Source organism: Pelodiscus sinensis, chromosome 8 (genome assembly GCF_049634645.1).
Source record: "Pelodiscus sinensis isolate JC-2024 chromosome 8, ASM4963464v1, whole genome shotgun sequence".
Lineage (NCBI taxonomy): Eukaryota > Metazoa > Chordata > Testudines > Trionychidae > Pelodiscus > Pelodiscus sinensis.
In genome coordinates, this window is record NC_134718.1 from 57,918,561 (window position 1) to 57,940,089 (window position 21,529).

General features: G+C 41.9%; 1 protein-coding gene across 5 annotated transcripts in view; it reads right to left on the minus strand.

Moving 5' to 3' along the window:
• The window catches only part of PLPP4 (phospholipid phosphatase 4), a 111,911-nt gene that overhangs the window by 42,174 nt on the left and 48,208 nt on the right, over nucleotides 1–21,529 (minus strand). For all 5 annotated transcript variants that reach the window (XM_075935355.1, XM_075935353.1, XM_075935351.1 and 2 more), the window contains 2 exons: nucleotides 18,767–18,830; nucleotides 17,297–17,421 (listed from right to left, as the gene is read on the minus strand). In XM_075935355.1, coding sequence (XP_075791470.1) covers nucleotides 17,297–17,421; nucleotides 18,767–18,830 — 189 coding nt within the window. The remainder of the gene's footprint in view (nucleotides 1–17,296; nucleotides 17,422–18,766; nucleotides 18,831–21,529) is intronic.

Consider the following 21,529-nt stretch of genomic DNA (forward strand, 5'->3'; position numbering starts at 1 on the left):
ATCCAATTTGCCATTTATAGCTTTCTGTAGCTCCCGTTGGCTGGAGCTATCCCTCCCCCCACTCACCACACAAATGCTAGAAGTCTAAAAAATAGGACGGGTGAACTAGAGTGCCTTGTGTAAAAGGAGGATATTGATATAATAGGCATCACAGAAACCTGGTGGAGTGAGGACAATCAATGGGACACAACATTCCAGGATACAAAATATATCGGAAGGACAGAACAGGTCATGAGGGTGGGGTAGTGGCACTATATGTGAAAGAACATTTAGAATAAAAAGAAGTAAACATTTAGTAAAAATCATAAATGAATCAACATGTTCCATAGAATTGCTATGGATAATAATTCCCTGCTCTAATAAGAATATAACAGTAGGGATCTATTATTGACCACCTGACCAGGACAGTAATAGTGACTATGAAATGCTAAGGAAGATTAGAGAGGCTATCAAAATAAAGAACTCCATAATAGTGGAGGATTTCAACTATCCCCATATTGACTGGGTACCATGTCACATCAGGACGAGATGCAGAGACAAAATTTCATGATACCTTAAATGACTGCTTCTTGGAGCAGCTAGTACAGGAACCCACAAGAGGAGAGGCAATTCTCGATTTAGTCCTGAGTGGCATGCAGGCTCTGGACCAAGAGGTAACTATAACAGGACCGCTTGGAAATAGTGATCATAATATAATAACATTTAACATTCTTTTGGTGGGAAAAACACCTCAGAAGCCCAACACTGTGGCATTTAATTTCAAAAAGGGGAACTATGCAAAAATGAGGAGGTTAGTTAAACAGAAATTAAAAGGTACAGTGACTAAAGTAAAATCCCTGCAAGCTGCATGGACACTTTTAAAAGACACCGTAATAGAGGCCCAACTTAAATGTACACCCCAAATTAAAAAACATAGTAGAACTACTAAAAAAGAGTCCTTGTGGCTTAACAACCATGTAAAAGAAGCAGTGAGAGATAAAAAGACATCTTTTTAAAAGTGGAAATCTAATCCTAGTGAGGTAAATAGAATGGAGCATAAACACTCCCAAATTAAGTGTGAAAATGTAATAAAAAAAAGCCAAAAAAGAGTTTGAAGAACAGCTAGCCAAAAACTCAAAAGATAATAAAATGTTTTTTAAGTACATCAGAAGCAGGAAGTCTGCTAGACAACCAGTGGGGCCCCTGGACGATCGAGATACAAAAGGACCACTTAAAGATGATAAAGTCATTGTAGAGAAACTAAATGAATTCTTTGCTTCAGTCTTCATGGCTGAGGATATTAGGGAGATTCTCAAACCTGACCCGTCCTTTGTAGGTGACAAATCTGAGGACTTGTCACAGACTGAAGTGTCATTAGAGGAGGTTTTGAAATTAATTAATAAACTTAATAGTAACAAGTCACCAGGACCAGATGGCATTCACCCAAGAGTTCTGAAACAACTCAAATGTGAAATTGCGGAAGTATTAACTATGGTTTGTAACCTATCCTTTAAATCCGCTTCTGTACCCAATGATTGGAAGATAGCTAATATAACACCAATATTTAAAAAGGGCTCTAGAAGCGATCCCAGCAATTACAGACTGGTAAGTCTAATGACAGTACCGGGCAAATTAGTTGAAACAATAGTAAAGAATAAAATTGTCAGACAGATAGAACATACTTTGTTGAGCAAAAGTCAACATGGTTTCTGTAAAGGGAAATCATGTCTTACTAATCTATTAGAGATCTTTGAAGGGGTCAACAAACATGTGAAGAAGGGGGATCCAGTAGATATAGTGTACCTAGATTTCCAGAAGCCTTTGACAAGGTCCCTCATCAAAGGCTCTTACGTAAATTAAGTTGTCATGGGATAAGAGGGAAGATCCTTTCATGGACTGAGAACTGGTTAAAGACAGGAAACAAAGGGTAGGAATAAATGGTAAATTTTCAGAATGGGGTAGTGTTTTCCAATTGTCAGTCCTAGGACCAATCCTATTCAACTTATTCATAAATGATCTGGAGAAAGGGGTAAACAGTGAAGTGGCAAAGTTTGCAGATGACACTAAACTGTTCAAGGTAGTTAAGACCAAAGCAGACTGTGAAGAACTTCAAAAAGATCTCACCAAACTAAGTGATTGGGCAACAAAATGGCAAATGAAATGTAATGTGGATAAATGTAAAATAATGCACATTGGAAAAAATAACCCCAATTATACATATAATATGATGGGGGCTAATTTAGCTACAACTAATCAGGAAAGAGATCTTGGAATCATCGTGGATAGTTCTCTGAAGACGTTCACGCAGTGTGCAGTGGCAGTCAAAAAAGCTAACACGATGTTAGGAATCATTAAAAAAGGGATAGAGAATAAGATGGAGAATATCTTATTGCCCTTATATAAATCCATGGTACACCCACATCTTGAATACTGAGTACAGATGTGGTCATCTCATCTCAAAAAAGATATACTGGCATTAGAAAAGTTTCAGAAAAGGGCAACTAAAATGATTAGGGGTTTGGAACGGGTCCCAAATGAGGAGAGATTAAAGAGACTGGGACTTTTCAGCTTGGAAAAGAGGAGACTAAGGGGGGATATGATAGAGGTATATAAAATCATGAGTGGTGTGGAGAAAGTGAATAAGGAAAAGTTATTTACTTGTTCCCATAATATAAGAACTAGGGGCCACCAAATGAAACTAATGGGCAGCAGGTTTAAAATAAATAAAAGGAAGTTCTTCTTCACATAGCGCATACTCAATCTGTGGAACTCCTTGCCTGAGGAGGTTGTAAAGGTTAGGACTATAACAGGGTTTAAAAGAGAACTAGATAAATTCATGGAGGTTAAGTCCATTAATGGCTATTAGCCAGTATGGGTAAGGAATGGTGTCCCTAGCCTCTGTTGTCAGAAGGTGGAGATGGATGGCAGGAGAGAGATCGCTTGATCATTACCTGTTCGATTCACTCCCTATGGGACACCTGGCATTGGCCACTGTCGGCAGACAGGGTACTGGGCTGGATGGACCTTTGTTCTGACCCAGTATGGCCATTCTTATGTTCTTATGAGTTTGGGTTTAATTTCGCAAAACAATAATTAATGAGGAGATGGTACAAATCCCAAATCACCCCAAAATTACATAGTAAAAATTTGAAGTCTCTAGATATGATCAATGGGAAAATAAGAAACATCCTCAGTGCTAGCATATAGAATTTTTTGCATGAAAAAATGCTTCTGTTACTAAAAATAGTCCCTCAATGGGACTGTTTAACTTTCATTCTCACAGATTTAAGATTTGCTTTTAAAAGCATTTATTTCCTACAGAAGAAAGGGTCGTGCTAGGATTATATATATATATATATATATCAATTAACCATTTTTCTAGTTGCTTGCTGCTTTGATGATGAGGTAATACATGTCTTACTTTGCAAAAAAGAGCTAAGATAATTTCTTTTTTACTACCAAAGAGTCAGAATTCTTTCAGTCTTATCAAGAGCGCTCAGACATATCAAGAGATGATTAAGGAGTAACTAATTAAAAAAACATATGACACAAAAGCCACTTTTGTTGCACTTACAGCCAAACATGTTAATTCCATGCTTCATCTCAGGTTTCTAATTATATTCTCCGAATCCTTCAACTGTATTTAATAGTAATTGCTACAACAATTTTTCAGACAGTATAACGAAGCATAGGGATAGAAGAAACTACACAGAAATCAAAGAGATGGTTTCATGCACAGCAAGAGTTTAAGATTTGTGCTGGAAGCAGATAAATTTGAATCAAAATGCAACCAAAAACTATTTTAGAAATGGATGGGCCTTTCAATTAATGAGGATTCCATGGGCTATATGACCTAAGCTCAATGACTCAAATTCATTTAGGTTACTGACTTAAATCTAAAATAACAGAATCACAGAAATGGTATATGCAAAAGATCCATTAGGACATTTTTGTTCATGTTCTTGCCACTCTGAGTTTGTTTCATACAAAGCAGTATGCTTGCTATTAAATTTAATATCACTACATAAAACTAAACCTCGCCTGTCTATAACTTTGTTTCTCTCTGACAACTTTTATTTGTATCAGTTCTGTTTTTCATAGATGGCTAAATTCAAAGCCCACAGGATTAAACTGGAACCTTCCCATTTGGATCAATGACTTTGGATCAGGCTCCTATAAATAAAACCCAAGTTGGTGAGAGCTGAACTCACATGCGTAGTCCCTTTCATTAATTTTACTGGTAAAAATGCGTGATGGTAGCAGATTTCAAGTTGCATATATGAGTATTCATGGAAGTTAAGGACCTGATTCTCTACTTGTTACCTCAGAATTACACCCACAAAACATGGGTTCAGTGGTTACAGAATAAAAGCAAAACAGAACAGATGTAACAGAATGAATAATCAGGTCCCAAATATTCTAAATGTACATATTCACACAAAAAGTACTTCTGTGCTCATCAACAGGAAGCAGAAACAATATCACATATTGTATGAAACAGATTCTTTCTCTAAGAAACATAGCTCAAAGGCTGAATTTTCTTGATCAATCCACAAGTAAAACATTTAAAAACATTCAATAAATGAATTAGAATAATGAATGCATTTCTGAAACAACAGCAATCTGCTCACAGCTATTTCTGAGCAAAAAAAATAGAGACTAAAAAGAATAAATTATTCGTCACAAATTAGTTGTTTGTTTCTACTGAGCAAGCAAAATATGGCTAGAATATGGCATGTTATCTGCAAAGACTGTCTGTAGTTTTTGGGATGAAATGTTCTGTATCAGTGCCATTATGTATTCATATGAAAACTGTAAGGACCTGAGCCAGCATCTTCCAACAAAGGCCATTGTCTTCAATGGGCTCATGATCTGAGCCATTGCCTACAAATTCCTCCTTCAAGATTGTAGAAAAAAGAAACCATTGGAAAAGACACATATTTGCTAGGCAGTGATATCTAATTGGCTCATAATCTCTAATATTTGTCTCAAAAGTAAAACACTATATGCAGTAATTTTGCGTTAGTATTTATTTGCAGCACTCAAAAGCTTTTACATACTAGCAACTTTCCCTCATGGTATTTCATGTGTTAAATATATTAACATGCTAAGAAAGAACTGCTGTGTTTGTGAAGATGTTTCTTGTTGATACTACAAAACTAGAGCTCTCTCAAAATCTCCTTTTGGTTATTAAGCTGAGATGGATGGGCCTGCGTAGATTTGTTGGTAGACCTGCACACACCCTTCGTGTAGGATTTGGCTGGGTAAATTATATAAGTTTGAAAAGCTAATCTGAAAAAATCTTTTCTTCAGCTTTTATAACTACCCAGTGAACAGTTAAGCCATGTGAAGAAGGCAGCAGTTACTGGTAATTAGAGTCCCACCATCTGAGAAACAGAATGGTTTGCTTCCCTTCGCTTTCCCTGTAGCTAATTTATGAAGTTCAGAGTCAGAACCAAGACAACAAATCTACTTAGTGGGAAGATTAGAGACACAATGGTGTTGGCAGCCTACTCAACCGTGTCTGATTTTTTCCTTTATTGATCTGCATGCTTAATAACTGCTATATGAATCTGAGCCCTTGTTTGTTAAGGCTATGGTTGGACTGTAAGTACATCCAACTTTTATGATGCTCTTATTGGATGCAATTTAAACAAACACAGCACACTCTTTCTTTTCCCACAACAGAACTTTGTTTGCAGCCACACCTTCCATAGGGCCAATCAAGTTTGAAAAAGGAGAAAAATCTAGACAGCTGTGGCAGGAGTGGAGCAGCCAGCAAGCACCATCCCTGGGGATTCCCAGCAGAGCACGGCAGAAACGGGGCAGCCAGCAAGCCCTGGCTCCTTGGATTCCCGGGCAGGCAGTGGAGAAGCTGGGCTTTTGTGGCTGGGGAGCTTTGCCCCTGGGGAGCCTCAGTGGGCCGGAGCACAAATCTAAGCCTGAAGGCTGGAACCCAGTGGCAGTGGGAACAGAGTGGAGCCAGACACAGGGTGTGGGAGCGTCGTGGGAGGCCGGTGGCAGGGGACCTCCCCATATCCGGCAAATACCCTCATTCAGGACGGCTCAGGTCCTGAGAGTGCCGGACAAGGAAGGTCCAACCTGTATTACCCATGTTGTATGCATGGACATACACCAAGCACTAAGTGAGTACAGACTCAGTTAAAAACTGAATGTGGAAATGCTTTACAAGAGATTAGCCTAAATCAAAACCATAAATCTGCATTTTGGGGAAAGTACACACAGAGCTTGGTCTAAATTACAGGGGTCCGGTTTTTCTTCATTTGGCTGACAAACTTGAGAAACAACTGGATCTCAATACTGGCTTTACATATCCGACTCCTCCCTAGCTAAATTCACAGAAATTAATCTTTAAAATATCCTTTGTAATTCTAGCTGGCAGGTTTCAGGCAAGGGTGTCATTTCAGGAGAGCCGAAGGGGCAGAACTAAGGCGTTGCCTGCTTTTCTTCCCTTCCTTTGACTATCAGGGAGCAAGGGGAAAATACATAGGTTGTGTTCATGCCTCTCACTGGTGAGGGGAGGAGCAGAGACGTAATTCATGAAATCTGTGAAATCCTCTTGCTCCCTCAGGGAAACAGGAAGAAATGCAAGAAGCACCCCAGTATACATGGCTGCTGCCCCCTCCCCTACCTCCTGCTCTACAGAAATGGTGCCCTTAGTTTCAGGATTCAAGTATCAAGTTTTTGAAATGGTGGTTGAGTTATTTTATGCAACATAATTGAAAACATATTTTATAAGGCAAGGTACGATTTTTCAATTAGTTTTTCCTGTGGTGACATTTTGCTCTTGCTGAAAGAAGATACAAGAATAAAATCACAATACTACACAAGAGCCAGCTTTTTAAATAAATTTAGGCACCTAAAGATGCAGGTACATTCCTAACAGGATTTTCACTTAGGGCATGTCTACACTGGAAACCACAAGGCAAGCATCCACACTACGCAGCCTCTTATTTTGAAATAATGAACTTGTTATTTTGAAATAATAACTCCTGCTTGTGAAAAGGAATAAGCTTATTTCAAAATAGTTATTTCGGGAGTTATTATTTTGAAATAACTTATTTCAAAATAACCTGGTAGTGTAGATAAAGCCTTTGATCCAGAAATAAATGAAAATTAGACGTTTAAATATCTTTGAGGATCTGAGTCCAAGGAACTTTCAAAATTCCCACTGAATGCTGATCTCCATTTTTAGAAACTTAAATACCTTTGCAAATGCGTCCCTAAATCCTTTCTTGTATTGCCCTGATGGGAGATAATTAGAGGGAGAAGTCTCTTCTATGCAAACAACAAGGTAGGTCTCCACAGTAGATCAAATGGGTCTAGGAAATACATCTGGCATTGTCTACAGCCGCTGGCTATATATTTCAACACCACATTCTGAACGCAGAAGTTGCATGATAGCTCTTGTGCTGACTGGTAGCCAGCTCTGCTCCCAGAACCAATATGCATCTGGCTCCTTCAGGTGAGGGCAGGTGTTTTTATCCATTTTGACTGATACCTAAATCAGTCAAACAGTATTTGTAGTTTCTCAATTACTATTTGTTCAGGCAACAAAAATATGTGACATGCTACAAATGAAATTTGAGGTAACTGAATAGGCTGTACTTTCCTAAGAGCGAAAAGCAGGCTTTGTAACAAATTGTTGGAGCACTTAGAAAACTGGAATAGAATACAGCATAGTTTAATAGAGGAGAACATACTGAAACAAATTCAGAGCATTCTGAAATGACGCATCAAGTACAAAAAAGAGAAATATCCAATTACATGGTTCAAGATTAGATGAGAGAGAAATATATGCACTACATTGAACTTGCAAAAAAGAAATGGTTGAAGCAGCATCTGTTTTAAGTATAGCTTCCTGGCCTGTGGCCAAGGTAGTTCACTTTGTCTTTCTCTATGGCAGGTCAAGGAGGCAGAAAGACACAACATTCCAGCCTCTAATAATACCGTTCAGCACCCTGTGTAAAGGAGATGCAGCTCCTGTGATGACTGCACTCATTTTTAAAGATTTTTCTCAGCCCGGGAAAGGAAGTGAATTAGAATATGGATGCAATCAAAAACAAGGCAGGTAAACAGGTCTTAGAATACTTTGTTAATTTAGCAGGAATATTAGCTCTGGTACTAGCAACTTTCTGAGTTCTCTTTAGGAAAGTCCCGAAGAAACCCCTACGGTTCTCCGCTCCCAAGAAACTCCTAAAGCTTTCTACCATGAAATCAGGATAGTCTTCTCCTTTGCCCTTTGTGTGAAAGGTGAGCTGCACTTTCACTTCTCCTCCTCTTCTCCTTTATGGAAACATGAGGCCTCGTGTTGGAGAATCTATTCTGCATTCTTGTCACATTGGCTCATTGGGTACTTGAGATATGGCTCATTCCATTCAACAGAAAGTCAGAAACTTTGTCGTGTTGTTAAAGCTTACTAATATTGGGGAGATGGAGGCAGACAAAGAACCCAATCCTGCATGCCTGGCAGATCCAACATTCCCACTGAATTCAACAGGAGTTTTGAGCGTACAAGGAATTCACGAATACTCCCTACAGGAGGGAATTCACTTCCCAAGTAAAGCAATGGCAGAGATGGAGAGTTGGTTTTTGGTTTTATTTGCAAGCTACTCAGATTATTTGTGTTGAAGAGGACACAGAGCAGGTCAACTGATTTTATTCTCCATAGTCCCATGCTCATCATAAGGGATAAAATAATTCAGTAATGATATTTTAGGATGGCCATTAAACTATAAAACTGGAAACTGGGGTCCCAAAATGATTGAAAGACTGTATTCTGTTCCTCTCTTCCAAACTCTGTCACCCGAGCAAACTCAGACCCCTCTCGTCCACCGAGTACTAGCTGGAGCCTACTATCAAATATTCACTGCAAAACTAGCACTCAAAAATGATGCTCTGAGAAATCTCTGTTGAATTGGTAAATACACAAAGCTACTTACAGTAACAAAAGGCTGACAGATACTGAAAAGAACCTTTCTGATTTCATTTTCCATCTTTATCATTGGCCATCTGGTCTGCTTGGAATTGCTTTCCTGCATGTAAAACTGGAATTAGAAGGGTTTATTGCCCATGCATTTTCCCTGCACTCCATTGACGAAGTCAATAATGAAACTTAACAAGGATCCTTTATGTGATGGTGACTTTTTAACAACAGATATTCAAAAAGTCAGACATTACTGATTTTTCAATAAAGTACATGACAGAATGCCAGGCGCACTCACTGCTTTGTGAACCTGACACAGCCATCAAAATGACATCAGTCAATGATAAAGGTCAAAAAATCAATTATAGGAAGCTTTCTGTCCACCCCATCAGTATGCTGTACGTGTGATCAGTGTGCTTTTCAACTACTATGTGCCTGGCTTAATCAATTAAGTGGACTTTATTTACACACTGTATTCCCTCCCCATTTCAATATGTCAGATAATCATTCTGTTTTAGGTATCATTCTGTCCAATTTATTCAGACTACAATAGCTTTTACTGATTTCTGCCCAATTTGTGCTGTTTGTTGCGCTAAGCGTACCAGTGCATCAAGTCCACATTCTGTCCATTTTGTCCTTTAATGTTTATTCCAGTCAGCTTTCATTCTGCTACATTACAGGGCTGATTTAGTGCACCTGTTCATAGGGAGGAATAATCTGTCCCCTTGCACTGGGAGGAGTAACCTCAGAAGGGGCACAGACTCTCTTCCCCTGTACACTGAGATGGCTGCATCAGGGATAAGGGGGAAAGTTAGCTAGATCTTTTGCACAGGCATGCCAAAGACACTCCACCTGTCACTCAGGATAAATTATGCCTTTGAAAGGCACATTACTGACAGCCATCTCCAGAGGCACATCTGATTTCCTCCAACTTAGCTACCTCGCTACGTGTGCTGTAACTTACTCTGTTCCTGTGTGCTTTGACATATCTTTAGAGGTAGTAACCTGAAATAAAGTAAATAAAATAGCCACAATAGCAGCATTGCAATATCAAATTCAAAGAGTAGCCTTGCATTTTAGAAAGACTCTGCTGAGATTCAATGCAGAGTTGATGCTGGTGGTAAACTTTAAAGAGCAGGACCCCCGACTGAAACATTCTGAGATAAGAAGTTGAACTGGTATCAAGAATCCACAACCTCAGTTGTTTTACCAAAGGGATAACATGGGAGAAAGGTGGGAATAGGAATTGGGGGTTGTGTTGATTCCAAGCACTACCTCAGCATCCTTAGGTCAGACTCTAACCACAAATCAAAACGTTCCTATTCAGAAGAGAAGGTAGTGTCAGTGTCATTGTCTACTTTGGGGTTAATCCATTCCTCCCAATCTGAGCTCAGATGTTCAAACAGACATAATTTACAACTTCCTGTTCCACTACTAGTGAATCTGATCAGCTCTTTGCAAAGGATTGTGTATAGTTGGAAGTTTTCCCCAGAACTTTAGTTAGTTATAGGTTGTATTTAAAATGGTGTTTTGATCTGCAACCATCCAACTCACCTAAACCCCCATAAAATTCATGTTTAAATGAAAAATGGGATCCATGCTCTTTCATCATTCACAATAGGGTTGTTATATTTTGTCCATCATTTAGCCACAGGGTGAGTCTAATCCAGCAATTTCCATTGAAGTCTATTGTCTGCAGTGAGCTCTGGATCTGGCCCATCACTTATAAAAGCCTCACTCAAGAGTTTAAAAAAAGGAAACCAAAGAATATGGAGTTTTCATACAACAGTGGCACTTCCCAGTACCTCTATCAGAGAGGGAAGGACAGCAGTTTTCGGCAGTAGTCAGGGCTAACAGGAATCAGGATGCTGGACTAGAGAGGTTCAAAATTAAAAACAAAAGTATCCAAGCTGCATAAATCTTCCAGATGCACTTAAAAATAATTCTGTACCGCTTGCAAGAAGCAGTGAAACATATTTTACAGAGAAAAAACACTTTATGTGCTTCTAGCTCTTGCTGTCATCAGCTTTGGAGTTCAACTGCTAAATATAGTAGTCAAATCCTTTACCCTGAATAAACACACTCCTATATGATAAGGGTCCCTCTAAAGTAGAGTTTGTGTGAGACACCTGTCTACACTTGGAAAATTAACTTCATGTACAGTCACTCCACTCACAGATGACCAAGATAACAAATCTGCGATTCCATAAATGCATATCTTCCTCACCCTGGGAGGGCTGTTAATCAGCCTGAAGACCAAACCAACAGCACAGCCCAACACAATGCCCACAAATGACTCACTCTAACTTGGGTACAATTTTTATTTTTAACATTAAGGATCTGGATCTGTTCTTGTCCTACATACCTGGGGTTTTCACACTTTGGGTGTGTCTACACAGCACCTGAAACTCAAAATAAGATACGCAATTTGCACTACGCAAATTCCATAGCTTATTTCGAGTCTATTTCGAAATAGGTTATTTTCCAAATTTAGTGCTATCTACGCAGCGCCAAATTTTAAGATCACATGCTATTTCGAGTCATCCCTTAACCCTTGTGCACCGAGATTTACAGGGATGGCGAAACAGCACGCCCATTACTTCAAAAAATATTTTTGAAATAATGGGTGCATTTCTAAGATGCGGGGTAGCTATTTCGAGATACCATAGTATCCCAAAATATCTCCGCTGTGCAGACATACCCTTTGTGTCATGGTTTGGAAGGATAACCCTCTAGCTCAGTGGTTCCCAACGCGGTGCCCACAGGCACCATGGAGCCCACCGGGGGATTTCTGTGCGTCCGCTGAAACATCTGGGCTGGCCCCGCCCCCGGAGCACAGCACATGCATGGTGCCGGCTCCAGGCGTGGGACGCATGGGCAGCCCCTCCCCTGGGCGCGTGGCACATGCGCAGGGCCAGCCCAGGGTGCGTGGGTGGCCCCAGCCCCGGCCCCAGGGCACATGTGCGGTGCCGGCCTGGGGCGCGTGGCTCGTGGGCGGCCCCGGGTGCGCGGCCCATGCGCGGTGCCGGCCCGGGGTGCGTTGCCAGCCCCTGCCCCGGGCGCGCGGCACATGCGCAGTGCCGACCCCGGGCGCATGGCTTGTGGGTGGCCCCGCCCCCAGGTGCACGGCACATGCATGGCCCCGTCCCCATGTGCCCGGCACGTGAGTGGCTCTGCCCCCGGGCGCCCGGCAGCCACGCAACGTTGGGGACCACTGCTCTAGCTGGCTGCAAGATAGTAGCTGCAAGATGCTTTATTTACCTGAGAATCCACAGGCATGGCCACTTGCAGCTCCTAGCAGCTGCTTTACACTGTCCTAGACAATGGGAGCTCAGGAAGCGACGGTCCAGCCCACACCACTTCCTGCAGCTCCTATTGACTGGCCACGGGCAGCTGTGAGCAGCCATGCCTCAGACTCTCAGGTAAACAAAGCGTCTCATGGCCAACTAGCAACTTACCCTTACAAGCCACGACCCCATAGTTTGAATAACCCTGCTCTATACAGATGCTTGCAACTCCTGTAGCATTTTCCTGAAGATAGAAAGGAGCACTAGGAATCATGGGAAGATCCTTGAAAATAGGAAAGCTTTTTTGCTGATCTTCTTACCCCACCCCTGTTGAGATAAGTCACATATGGTTATAACCTATCTACCCTTGATAATCAACTAACATGTCAGTTTGTATCCTGGTTATTGCACTGCCATTCTGAATCATACCCCCTCCTTGAAACACCAGCCCTGAAAATGGTGCTTCCTCTAGTGAAGTCAAATGACTGGACCTCTCCAGTTGTACTCTTCAGTGATAGGACTCTGGAAAGGGCTTTCTGTAAGTGGCACCATTTACTGACTTGACATGAGCAAATTATAGCTTCCTAGCAGTTTTCAACCTTGCCAGGAAAAATCAGGTTATTATGAAATACAGTGGGTCTGGCCCACGAAAGCTCATCCCCTAATAAACCATCTTGTTAGTCTTTAAAGTGCTACATAGTCCTGTCTTTTGTTTCATACTTATAATCAGGCAGCTTAAGAATTATATAACTTGTTCAGTTCTCCAAGTGCAAGAGCAAGTCATACAAGGGCCTAGACTGCAAGAAAGGGGGGTTTCAAGATGGTATTACTGAACATGTAGTGTGAGGTGCCCCCATTGATGATCTGTCAGCATGACTGGCTTTGCTGTGCATTTATGTAGCACCATAGCCACAATAAATCTTCCTGTCAAAAGTCTTGCCTGCATTGATCAGGTATCAGATATTGTATAACAAGGCTTTTGACTGACTGCCTGGCTAAGGAATACTGTAAGGAATGTTGGCTTGAAGATGAAAATAGCTTTTGACTGAGGCTTTTATTTTCTCCTTACCAGCTGCTGGCCAGCATGTTACTTTCACTTGTGATTTATTTCCTTCCTATGTCCAAATGAAAAAGGAAATATCAAACTTCAGCAGGCTACTTTTAACTGTCAGTCCAATAGAGATACTGTGGTTTATCATATCAACTCTCATTCCTACCAGTGTGAGGATTTTTTTCTACCAGAAAAGCATGGAAAAACTACAAGCATCTTTGATGCGTAGTGAAGTGAAAGGGACATGGGGTAAAACTTGCCTCCAGGGCTGCTCCATACACTCTGCATGTTACAGCACAAAAGCTGCAAGGGAAGATAAGGAAGGAGCTAATGCAACACTAACTCCTATTTCCACTTGTGCCTTTGTAAATGTGGTGCAACTCAACTAATGTCAGAGGAGTTATTCTGGATTTACACCATGTAGTTGAGATGAGAATTTGTCCTTAAGAGCTAGATTCATACTTCTGTAACAGGTTGAATGGATTCTCCTGTTGTCCTGTCCTGCTGGCAAGTACTGGATCCAGGCAGGGAGCTGCTGGTTAATTACTACAGCTTAGACTTCCCTAGTCCAGCACCCTCTGGACCTGAGCTGTCTTCGACCAGGGAGTTTGCCGATCAGGAGATGTCAATGCTCCCCTGCTGGCTGCCCTGCTGCTGTCTCCTCTCCCTGGACTCCCTGCCCTGCAGCTGCCATGCTAAAGCTGACCTGGCTGAGGCTTCCAGCCCTGCTGCCCGCTGGTTATGCCAGGAGTTCTCAGGGGTTCCCAGCCAGCACCACGTGGGGTTCACTGGGGTTCGTCAGCCCCAGACCACCCAGCCACCCCTGGCCCCGGTACCACTGGGGATTCCTCTGCTGGGGCTGGGACTTCCAGAAGGGGTGATGGGAGAGGGATTGCTTGAAGATTCCCTGTTCTGTTCATTCCCTCTGGGGCATCTTCCAACAGTGGCCAATGCCAGATGCCCCAGAGGGAATGAACAGAACAGGGAATCTTCAAGCGATTCCTCTCCCATCACCCAGTCCCAGTCTCTGACAGAGGCTAGGAACACCATTCTGCCCATCCTGGCTAATAGCCACTGATAGACCTAACTTCCATAAATTTATCTAGTTCTTTCTTGAACTCTGTTAAAGGCCTGGTCTTCACAACCTCCGCTGGCAAGGCCGACTGTGTGCTGTGAGAAGAAAAACTTCCTTTTGTTTGTTTTAAACCTACTACCTATGGATTTCATTTGGTGACCCCTAGTTCTTATGTTATAGGAACAAGTTAATAACTTTTCCTTCTTCACTTTTTCCACACCAGTCATTTTATAGACCTCTATCATATCCTTAGTCTCCTCTTTTCTAAGCTGAAGAGTCCCAGTCTTTTTTAATCTCTCTTCATATGGGACCCGTTCCAAACCCCTAATCATTTTTGTTGCCCTTTTCTGAACCTTTTCCATCTTTTTTGAGATGAGGTGACCACATCTGTACAGAGCTGTACGCATTCCACATCTGTACACATCCCACCAAGAACATGGTCTATTGCTGCATTTTATGTGTTTCCTGCTCGCCACACTTAAGCCCAGAGCAGTAAGTTAAGGATGAAGTGGCAACAAGGAAATTAATTTACAATTATTGTGTTTTTTTTAAATTTAATTTTATAAACTCTTGTTAGTCCTATAATCTGAATACCCCCTGCCATGTGGAAATTTTGGTAGGTACTAATAGAAACTATTATAAGATTAGAGCTTTACTTTTTCCGCATAGAAATAAAACATTTATTTTAGACTGCTTTCTCAGTCTTCAGAGCATACAACACTGTCATATAATGGCATCAAATTGGACATAACTAAGAACTTGTAGCAAGGTTTCCAAATTGCTGTGCTTTAGTGTAGAATTACCAATAGATAACAACTGATGTGTGTACAACAGCCTCTCAGTCATATCACTTGGACATAAAAGTCTTTGTGGTTGAAAATATAATCAACTAAGCCATATAATAAAATTATGATAACCAGTGAAGGAAAATACTGTTCTCATAATTTTGGACTGTACCCTTACTGATGTTGCACAAAGTCAATTTATAAATCACTGCTTACAAATCTAATATAGTTTAAAAAAAATTGATCACAAACATACACTCTGGCCCCAGGGCACAACAATAATGTACTTTGCTATATGACAGGGAATCTTGGCATGGGAACAGAGGTTGGCTTCTGGGATGAGAGACAATATAAACCAGTGCACATTATAGCCAGGAAGTTCTTATCCTCTGGGGACAAGTACACTGAATGTCCTGTAGTACGTAGGGCTTTGGAGCCCCCAATTTAGAATATAATATGTTCCAGAATAGGGTAGCCACACTGTAATTCACATCACAGTAGTGTGGAACATTATGCTGTAGACTTGGAGCCATATTTTTAACATGCTGTCAGCAAAGCAGAGTCCCTAGATTTGCAGTACTTAAAGCAAGAATTCAGGTATCTAAATCTGTGGAGGTGTAATTCTTCACTATGCTGAACCAAGCTCATTACAACCAAATATAAGGAGCCAACATTGGGGGATGTATTGCAAATACTGCAAGTTACTTGAACATGACATGACATATGTACTATATGCATGCACTGTTTACCATATATGAGTTAGATCATGGGCTCGACACATGCCCAACATATGGGGTGAGGAGAAGCTATACTTAGTACCCTGCAAATCTGCAGATATCTGCAGCCATGGATGTGGATATGCACAGATCATTTTTGCAGATGCATGTACCATTTTAGTATCCACGCAGGGCTCTAGCTGTACTGTGTTAGCAGCAACCAGTGGACAGAACTACACCTCCATTTCCGCTATGTTCCAGACCAGCAAATAGTAATTTGTTACTAATCTACTGCCTGCCATTATGTGATGAATCACCTGTGCTAGCACATTTAAGGGTGGAGTCAAAGCTCTCCACGTACCTCCTTAGAATGAGCACACAGCTCTCATTTATCCCTGTCTGCTCAGAGCCGTTGACACAAGATAAGAATGTAAGTAAGGGGAAGCAATCTTAGTCCCTTTTATACCCTTCACAGTCCAGCCTTTAACACTGAAACAAAAGTAAAAACCCTAGGATAATATGGTAAGGGAACGTCACTGTGAAACTGTAAAGCTATTGATAAATGTAAACCTGTACAGATGAGCAAGCTTTGCATTCATGAAATGGAGCTAGGAAAAGTACTAATTAGGACATTAATTGCAATTTTTTCAAAACTCAAATTAATGAACCTGTGCTCAATTGAAGCAGATTTCGTCTGAATATAACTAGTAAGATAAAACATGATTTAATATTTGTAGACTCCAGCCAGTTCAGAGACTAGGGTCCAATACTGGAAACCTGTGACACAATACAGTTCTCAAGTCTGTCACCTTCTCTCACCTTGAATGGTTTCTTACCTTTCTGAAAGTCCAAATGAATTGAGTTGGTTGCCTGTGGAATGAGGAGGCAAGTCTATACTAGGAAATTATTTCAAAATAATAATTCCTGAAATAACAAACTCAAAATACTGTGGCCCCACTACAGGGAAACCTCGAAATAAGCCTGAGGCAGGTTCTGTTACTGTGGACACGCTACCTTGACTTAGAGCCCTAGGAAGCACCGGGGAGTAATTACTTCAAATTACTCTGGGGACCAGTTATTTCAAAATAGCAGCAGCAGAGCATCCCCCCACACACTATTTTGAATTAACTATTTTGAAATAAGTGTTATTCCCCAAGGAAAGCAGGGGTACGGATTTTGAAATAACCAGCCTACTATTTCAAAATAACAGGTTTTGTAGTGTGAACGCTCTGCTGCTTCTTTCGAAATAACTCCATAGCGTAGACCAAGGCTGGGAGAGCTCAAGGTCACAGAGGACCACAGAGTCAGAGTCTTAGTGTTTAAAAAGTTCAACCCAGATGTTTTCTGCAAAAGTCCTGGTGCCTCCAGCTAGGACCAGGTACATGATTTATCAGAAATAGCACTTAGCACATGGATGAGGCTAATGTTACCAAAGATGAGTGGAATTTGAACTTACAGGAAGAGTGGATACTTGGAAAGCTCTTTCTGCCTTCGGAAACCAAATCTGGATCACCTGTGCAGTGCATTTCAGGGTTCATTAATCCATCTGGAAAGCAGCGGTAAAAGAAATCGGGACGAGGTCTACAAAAAACACCATGGACATTTGAAATATAAGAGGTGTTGTTATAAATGAACCTCAAAGTGATTATTAAATATACTGACTATCCCATAGAGAGTTCATTTCCTTCTTCTTACCCTGTGTGTGGTAGCAATAGTTATGTCTCTTTATTCCTTTCCTTTGGCCAAACTTTTTCACACATACATGCTGTAGGAAAACTTCCAGGAGAGTGTGTTAGCAGCCTTTGGATGGTAGCATCTCTGCATTCCAACAGGCTCATTCCTGATGGACATACATGGGTTTGATCTTGAAAAAGGATGTGCAGGGTGATTCCTCGCATAATCCAGCCAACTTGCATATCGTACTCAGTGATCAAGCGCACTATCCAACATAGCAATAACTACCACACATGCTCCAAAAGGTTGCACGGGCCTTGTTGACTCTCTGCCCAGTAGCACCCTTACCAGTTACTGTAAGAGGTTAAACTAAACCTGATGGTTAGACTAAAGGACCGGGAACAAGGAACTACAGAATTCTAATCCCAACCCAGAGGTCCAGATCATCAGTGGTATTTAGGAACGAACTCCCATTTACTTCAACAGGAGTTAGGCACCTACCTACCTATGGAGGATCTGGCTTGACTCCACGGACAAGTCCATTAACTTCTCTGCATTGGTTTGACTATGTGTACAATCAAGCTAATGATACTTACCCATCTCCCAGGGCTCCTGTAAGGATCTGTTAGCTATGTGTCTAATACACTTTTAAAGTGAAAAGTGCTAAGTATTATGACAGACAACAGAGCAGTGTTGGGGTGGAGCAGGGTATGTCAAAATACAAGCAGGGATGGTCAGCATGCTGCACTCCTGAAAAATATGAGACAGCCTTTTTGGGAGTCCATTGGTTACCACACTCCTGGTCTTGGTAATTTGGATGGAGGAGCTCCTGGACAGTAAAAATGCATTACATGAAATGCAGAGCCAATAACTGATTTCAGTTTAGTGGTGCTAGTGGGAGCTGGCAAGTAACCATTGCAACTATTCCCCTTATTTATCACCAGGGAAATCTACCGATTTCAATTTACACCTTTTCTATAACCTTGTCTTGCTTGCCTGAATCTTCAGACTAGTCCACCTGCCACACAAATTCCAAAAGTTGACAGCATAATATCCTACAACAGTCAGATGTCACATAATAAATATATGCACCAACCTTTACAGGGGTGAGAGCAGGGTAACAGGAATCTCCGCTAATCCAGAGTGTTCTGGAGCCATGCTTAGTCTTTGTATTAAAAGGATTATAGATTGTCAACTCTATCTTAATTTCTTTGACAGTTTAAGCCATCACTAAAAACATGAGAAGACTTACCTCCCCACTATTAATTTAATAGTATTTGTGCAGACTCCATTCAGAGCTAGAGCCAAGGAAACAGCTAAAAAACAAAAAGAATGAACAGAACAATCAAAACCTAGGCAACCAGTTATAAACTCTAGAGTTACAGCACTTGATTTATGAACTGAAACTTGTAACAGATTGAAATTGGATTCTTCGGTACAGTGGAAATATTTTAATAACATTGTTTCTTTTATTATTGTGGCTGAATGTAAACTGCAGAACAGAGTAATAACCCTAGTCTGATTGGGTCGTGCCGAAGGAAAAAGGGTACAACATATTTTGCAAAAAATTAATAAAAACATGACTATTTTCCAACCAGTGTCAACATGATGATAATAATAATATTGTCAACATAATCATAAGAATAAATTAATGAGCAACTTTCTAATAAAATGTCATTCCATCATGGTATGAAAATATTGTACACTTTATTTAAGTAAAAGTTCACCAGTGTCTGCAAAGGACCTGATCTACTTCCCCCCGAAGCCTTTTCATTGACTTTATCAGACTCAAGTTCCTTTCTGTTTGGATTTAAATTGCTTCCCTGCTGCAATCTATGTTATAACTTTATACATGCACGTTAGGGATGCCAACGTGTAGTTGACTAAACAATTAACCTATAAGCCTAGGCTAATCAGCTACATGCACCACCTCCCGTTCCCTCCGCTGCCTTTGTATCGGAAGCAGCAGGATGGGGGGGGCAAGAGTCAGTGCATGTGAGCCCATGACCATCGGATCCCACGGATCCTCTTGCTCCCCCCACCACGCTGCTGCCTCTCTATCAGAGTCAGTGGGTGGGGGGCAGAGGAGGCTGCCACAGAGCCCAGACTTGTCGCGGACAGAGGCTGTTCCTTGGCATGCTAGTGCAGCCTCTGTCTGCAGATAGGTCAGGTCCTCCCGTGACAGGGGCTCCTCCATGGGATGCTGGCACAGCTCCTTTCGATGGGCAGCTTGGGCTCCCCACAGACAGGAGCTGCTGTTGCCCTACAATGCTACCTCTATATGGGTATGTCTACACTACCACCCTAGCTCTTACTAGGGTGGTTAATGTAGGCAACCAGAGTTGCAAATGAAGCCCGGGATTTGAATTTCCCGGGCTTCATTTGCATATTGCCAGGCGCCACCATTTTTAAATGTCCGCTAGTTTGGACTCCGTGCCCGCGGCTACACGCGGCACGAACTAGGTAGTTCGGATTAGGCTTCCTATTCCGAAATACCGGTACACCTCATTCCACGAGGAGTAACGGTAGTTCAGAATAGGAAGCCTAATCCGAAGTACCTAGTTCGTGCCGCATGTAGCCAAGGGCACGGAGTCCAAACTAGCGGACATTTAAAAATGGTGGCGCCCGGCAATATGCAAATGAAGCCCGGGAAATTCAAATCCCGGGCTTCATTTGCAACTCCCGTTGCCTACATTAACCACCCTAGTTCGAACTAGGGTGGTAGTGTAGACATACCCTATGAGAGGCAGCAGCGTGCGGTGGTCTGCAGGATATGGTCTGCGAAGGGAGACAGTTTAAAAACCAGCTCCCCATGCAGACCGGCTCCCACCTGCCACCCCTCACTGCTGCTTGTGAGAGACAGACAGCAGTGCGATATGGTGGGGGCTCCCTAGAAGTGGAGTGAGGAGCACACTGGATGCTGATGCCGGGGACTATCAAATAGTCATGTAACCACTAAAATTTGATGCAGTTACACAATTATTCAGTTAATCAACATCTAACATTCCTAATGCATGTTATATATGCTAGAATGGTTATAATGCAAGAACCATGGCATTCTATTTCTTCTGGGCAATCTTATCAGGCAGATTACTTATTTTTGGAGAACAATCAAGGCAACGTGATGTATCGTTATGGCTCCTGCATCAGGCTATTATGTATAAACTGGAATGCAGAGGAAGGACTTGAAGTGACAAGCCCCATCTAGATGTGACTAAAACTTGAAGATTGAGAAGTCAGGCTATTGTGTCACTGGATCGCTATTTCACTGGCACTTATCATTCTGTAGCCACAATGTCCTTCCCTGATGGCTCCGTACATCATAAGATACGGTAGGGGGACATACCAACTAAGGGAGGCCATGTGACCTCTGCACATGGCCCCCACATGACTCCGCCCAGCCTTCAGTCTGGAATCCCCATGCTCTTTCCCTCCTTCTCTTTCCTTCTACATCCCAAGTTACCTAAGGGGAAGGGAGAAGTGGGGGCCGTACGGAGGAGCTGGGGGCAGTTCCACTCCTTACCTGCCCGTCCATGGAGCTATTAGAGCTACAGGGCTGGGTAGGGTGAGGCTAGGAGTTCTGCTCCTTCCCCTGCTGGGAGGGGAATGGGAAAAGGAGCAGACCTGCGGACGCTGCTTCCCTCCATCCTGTACACGGAGCCAGAGCCAGGTGGAGTGGCTGGGGACGGGGCTGGGAGTTCTACTCCTTTTCCCGCTGCCCGCCTCACTGGTGTAAGTGGCAGTAGTACTAAGCCCTGGATTTAGTTAACATATATGTTACTGGCTATACAGAAGGCTAGGCAGTGGATCAGAACCAGTATCTTCAAACATTTTCCCTAGAGAATCAGAGTTCCAAAAGAAAATAATAGTTATAGAATAACCATTTCTTATTCTTTCAGGGCAGAGGGCAATGGGACAGAGCTTCATCTGATGAAAATCAGCATAGGATCATCATGCCGGCTGAAGATCACTCCTACTAATATTTTGAGTCTGAGTTTTCTTTTTGAATATAACC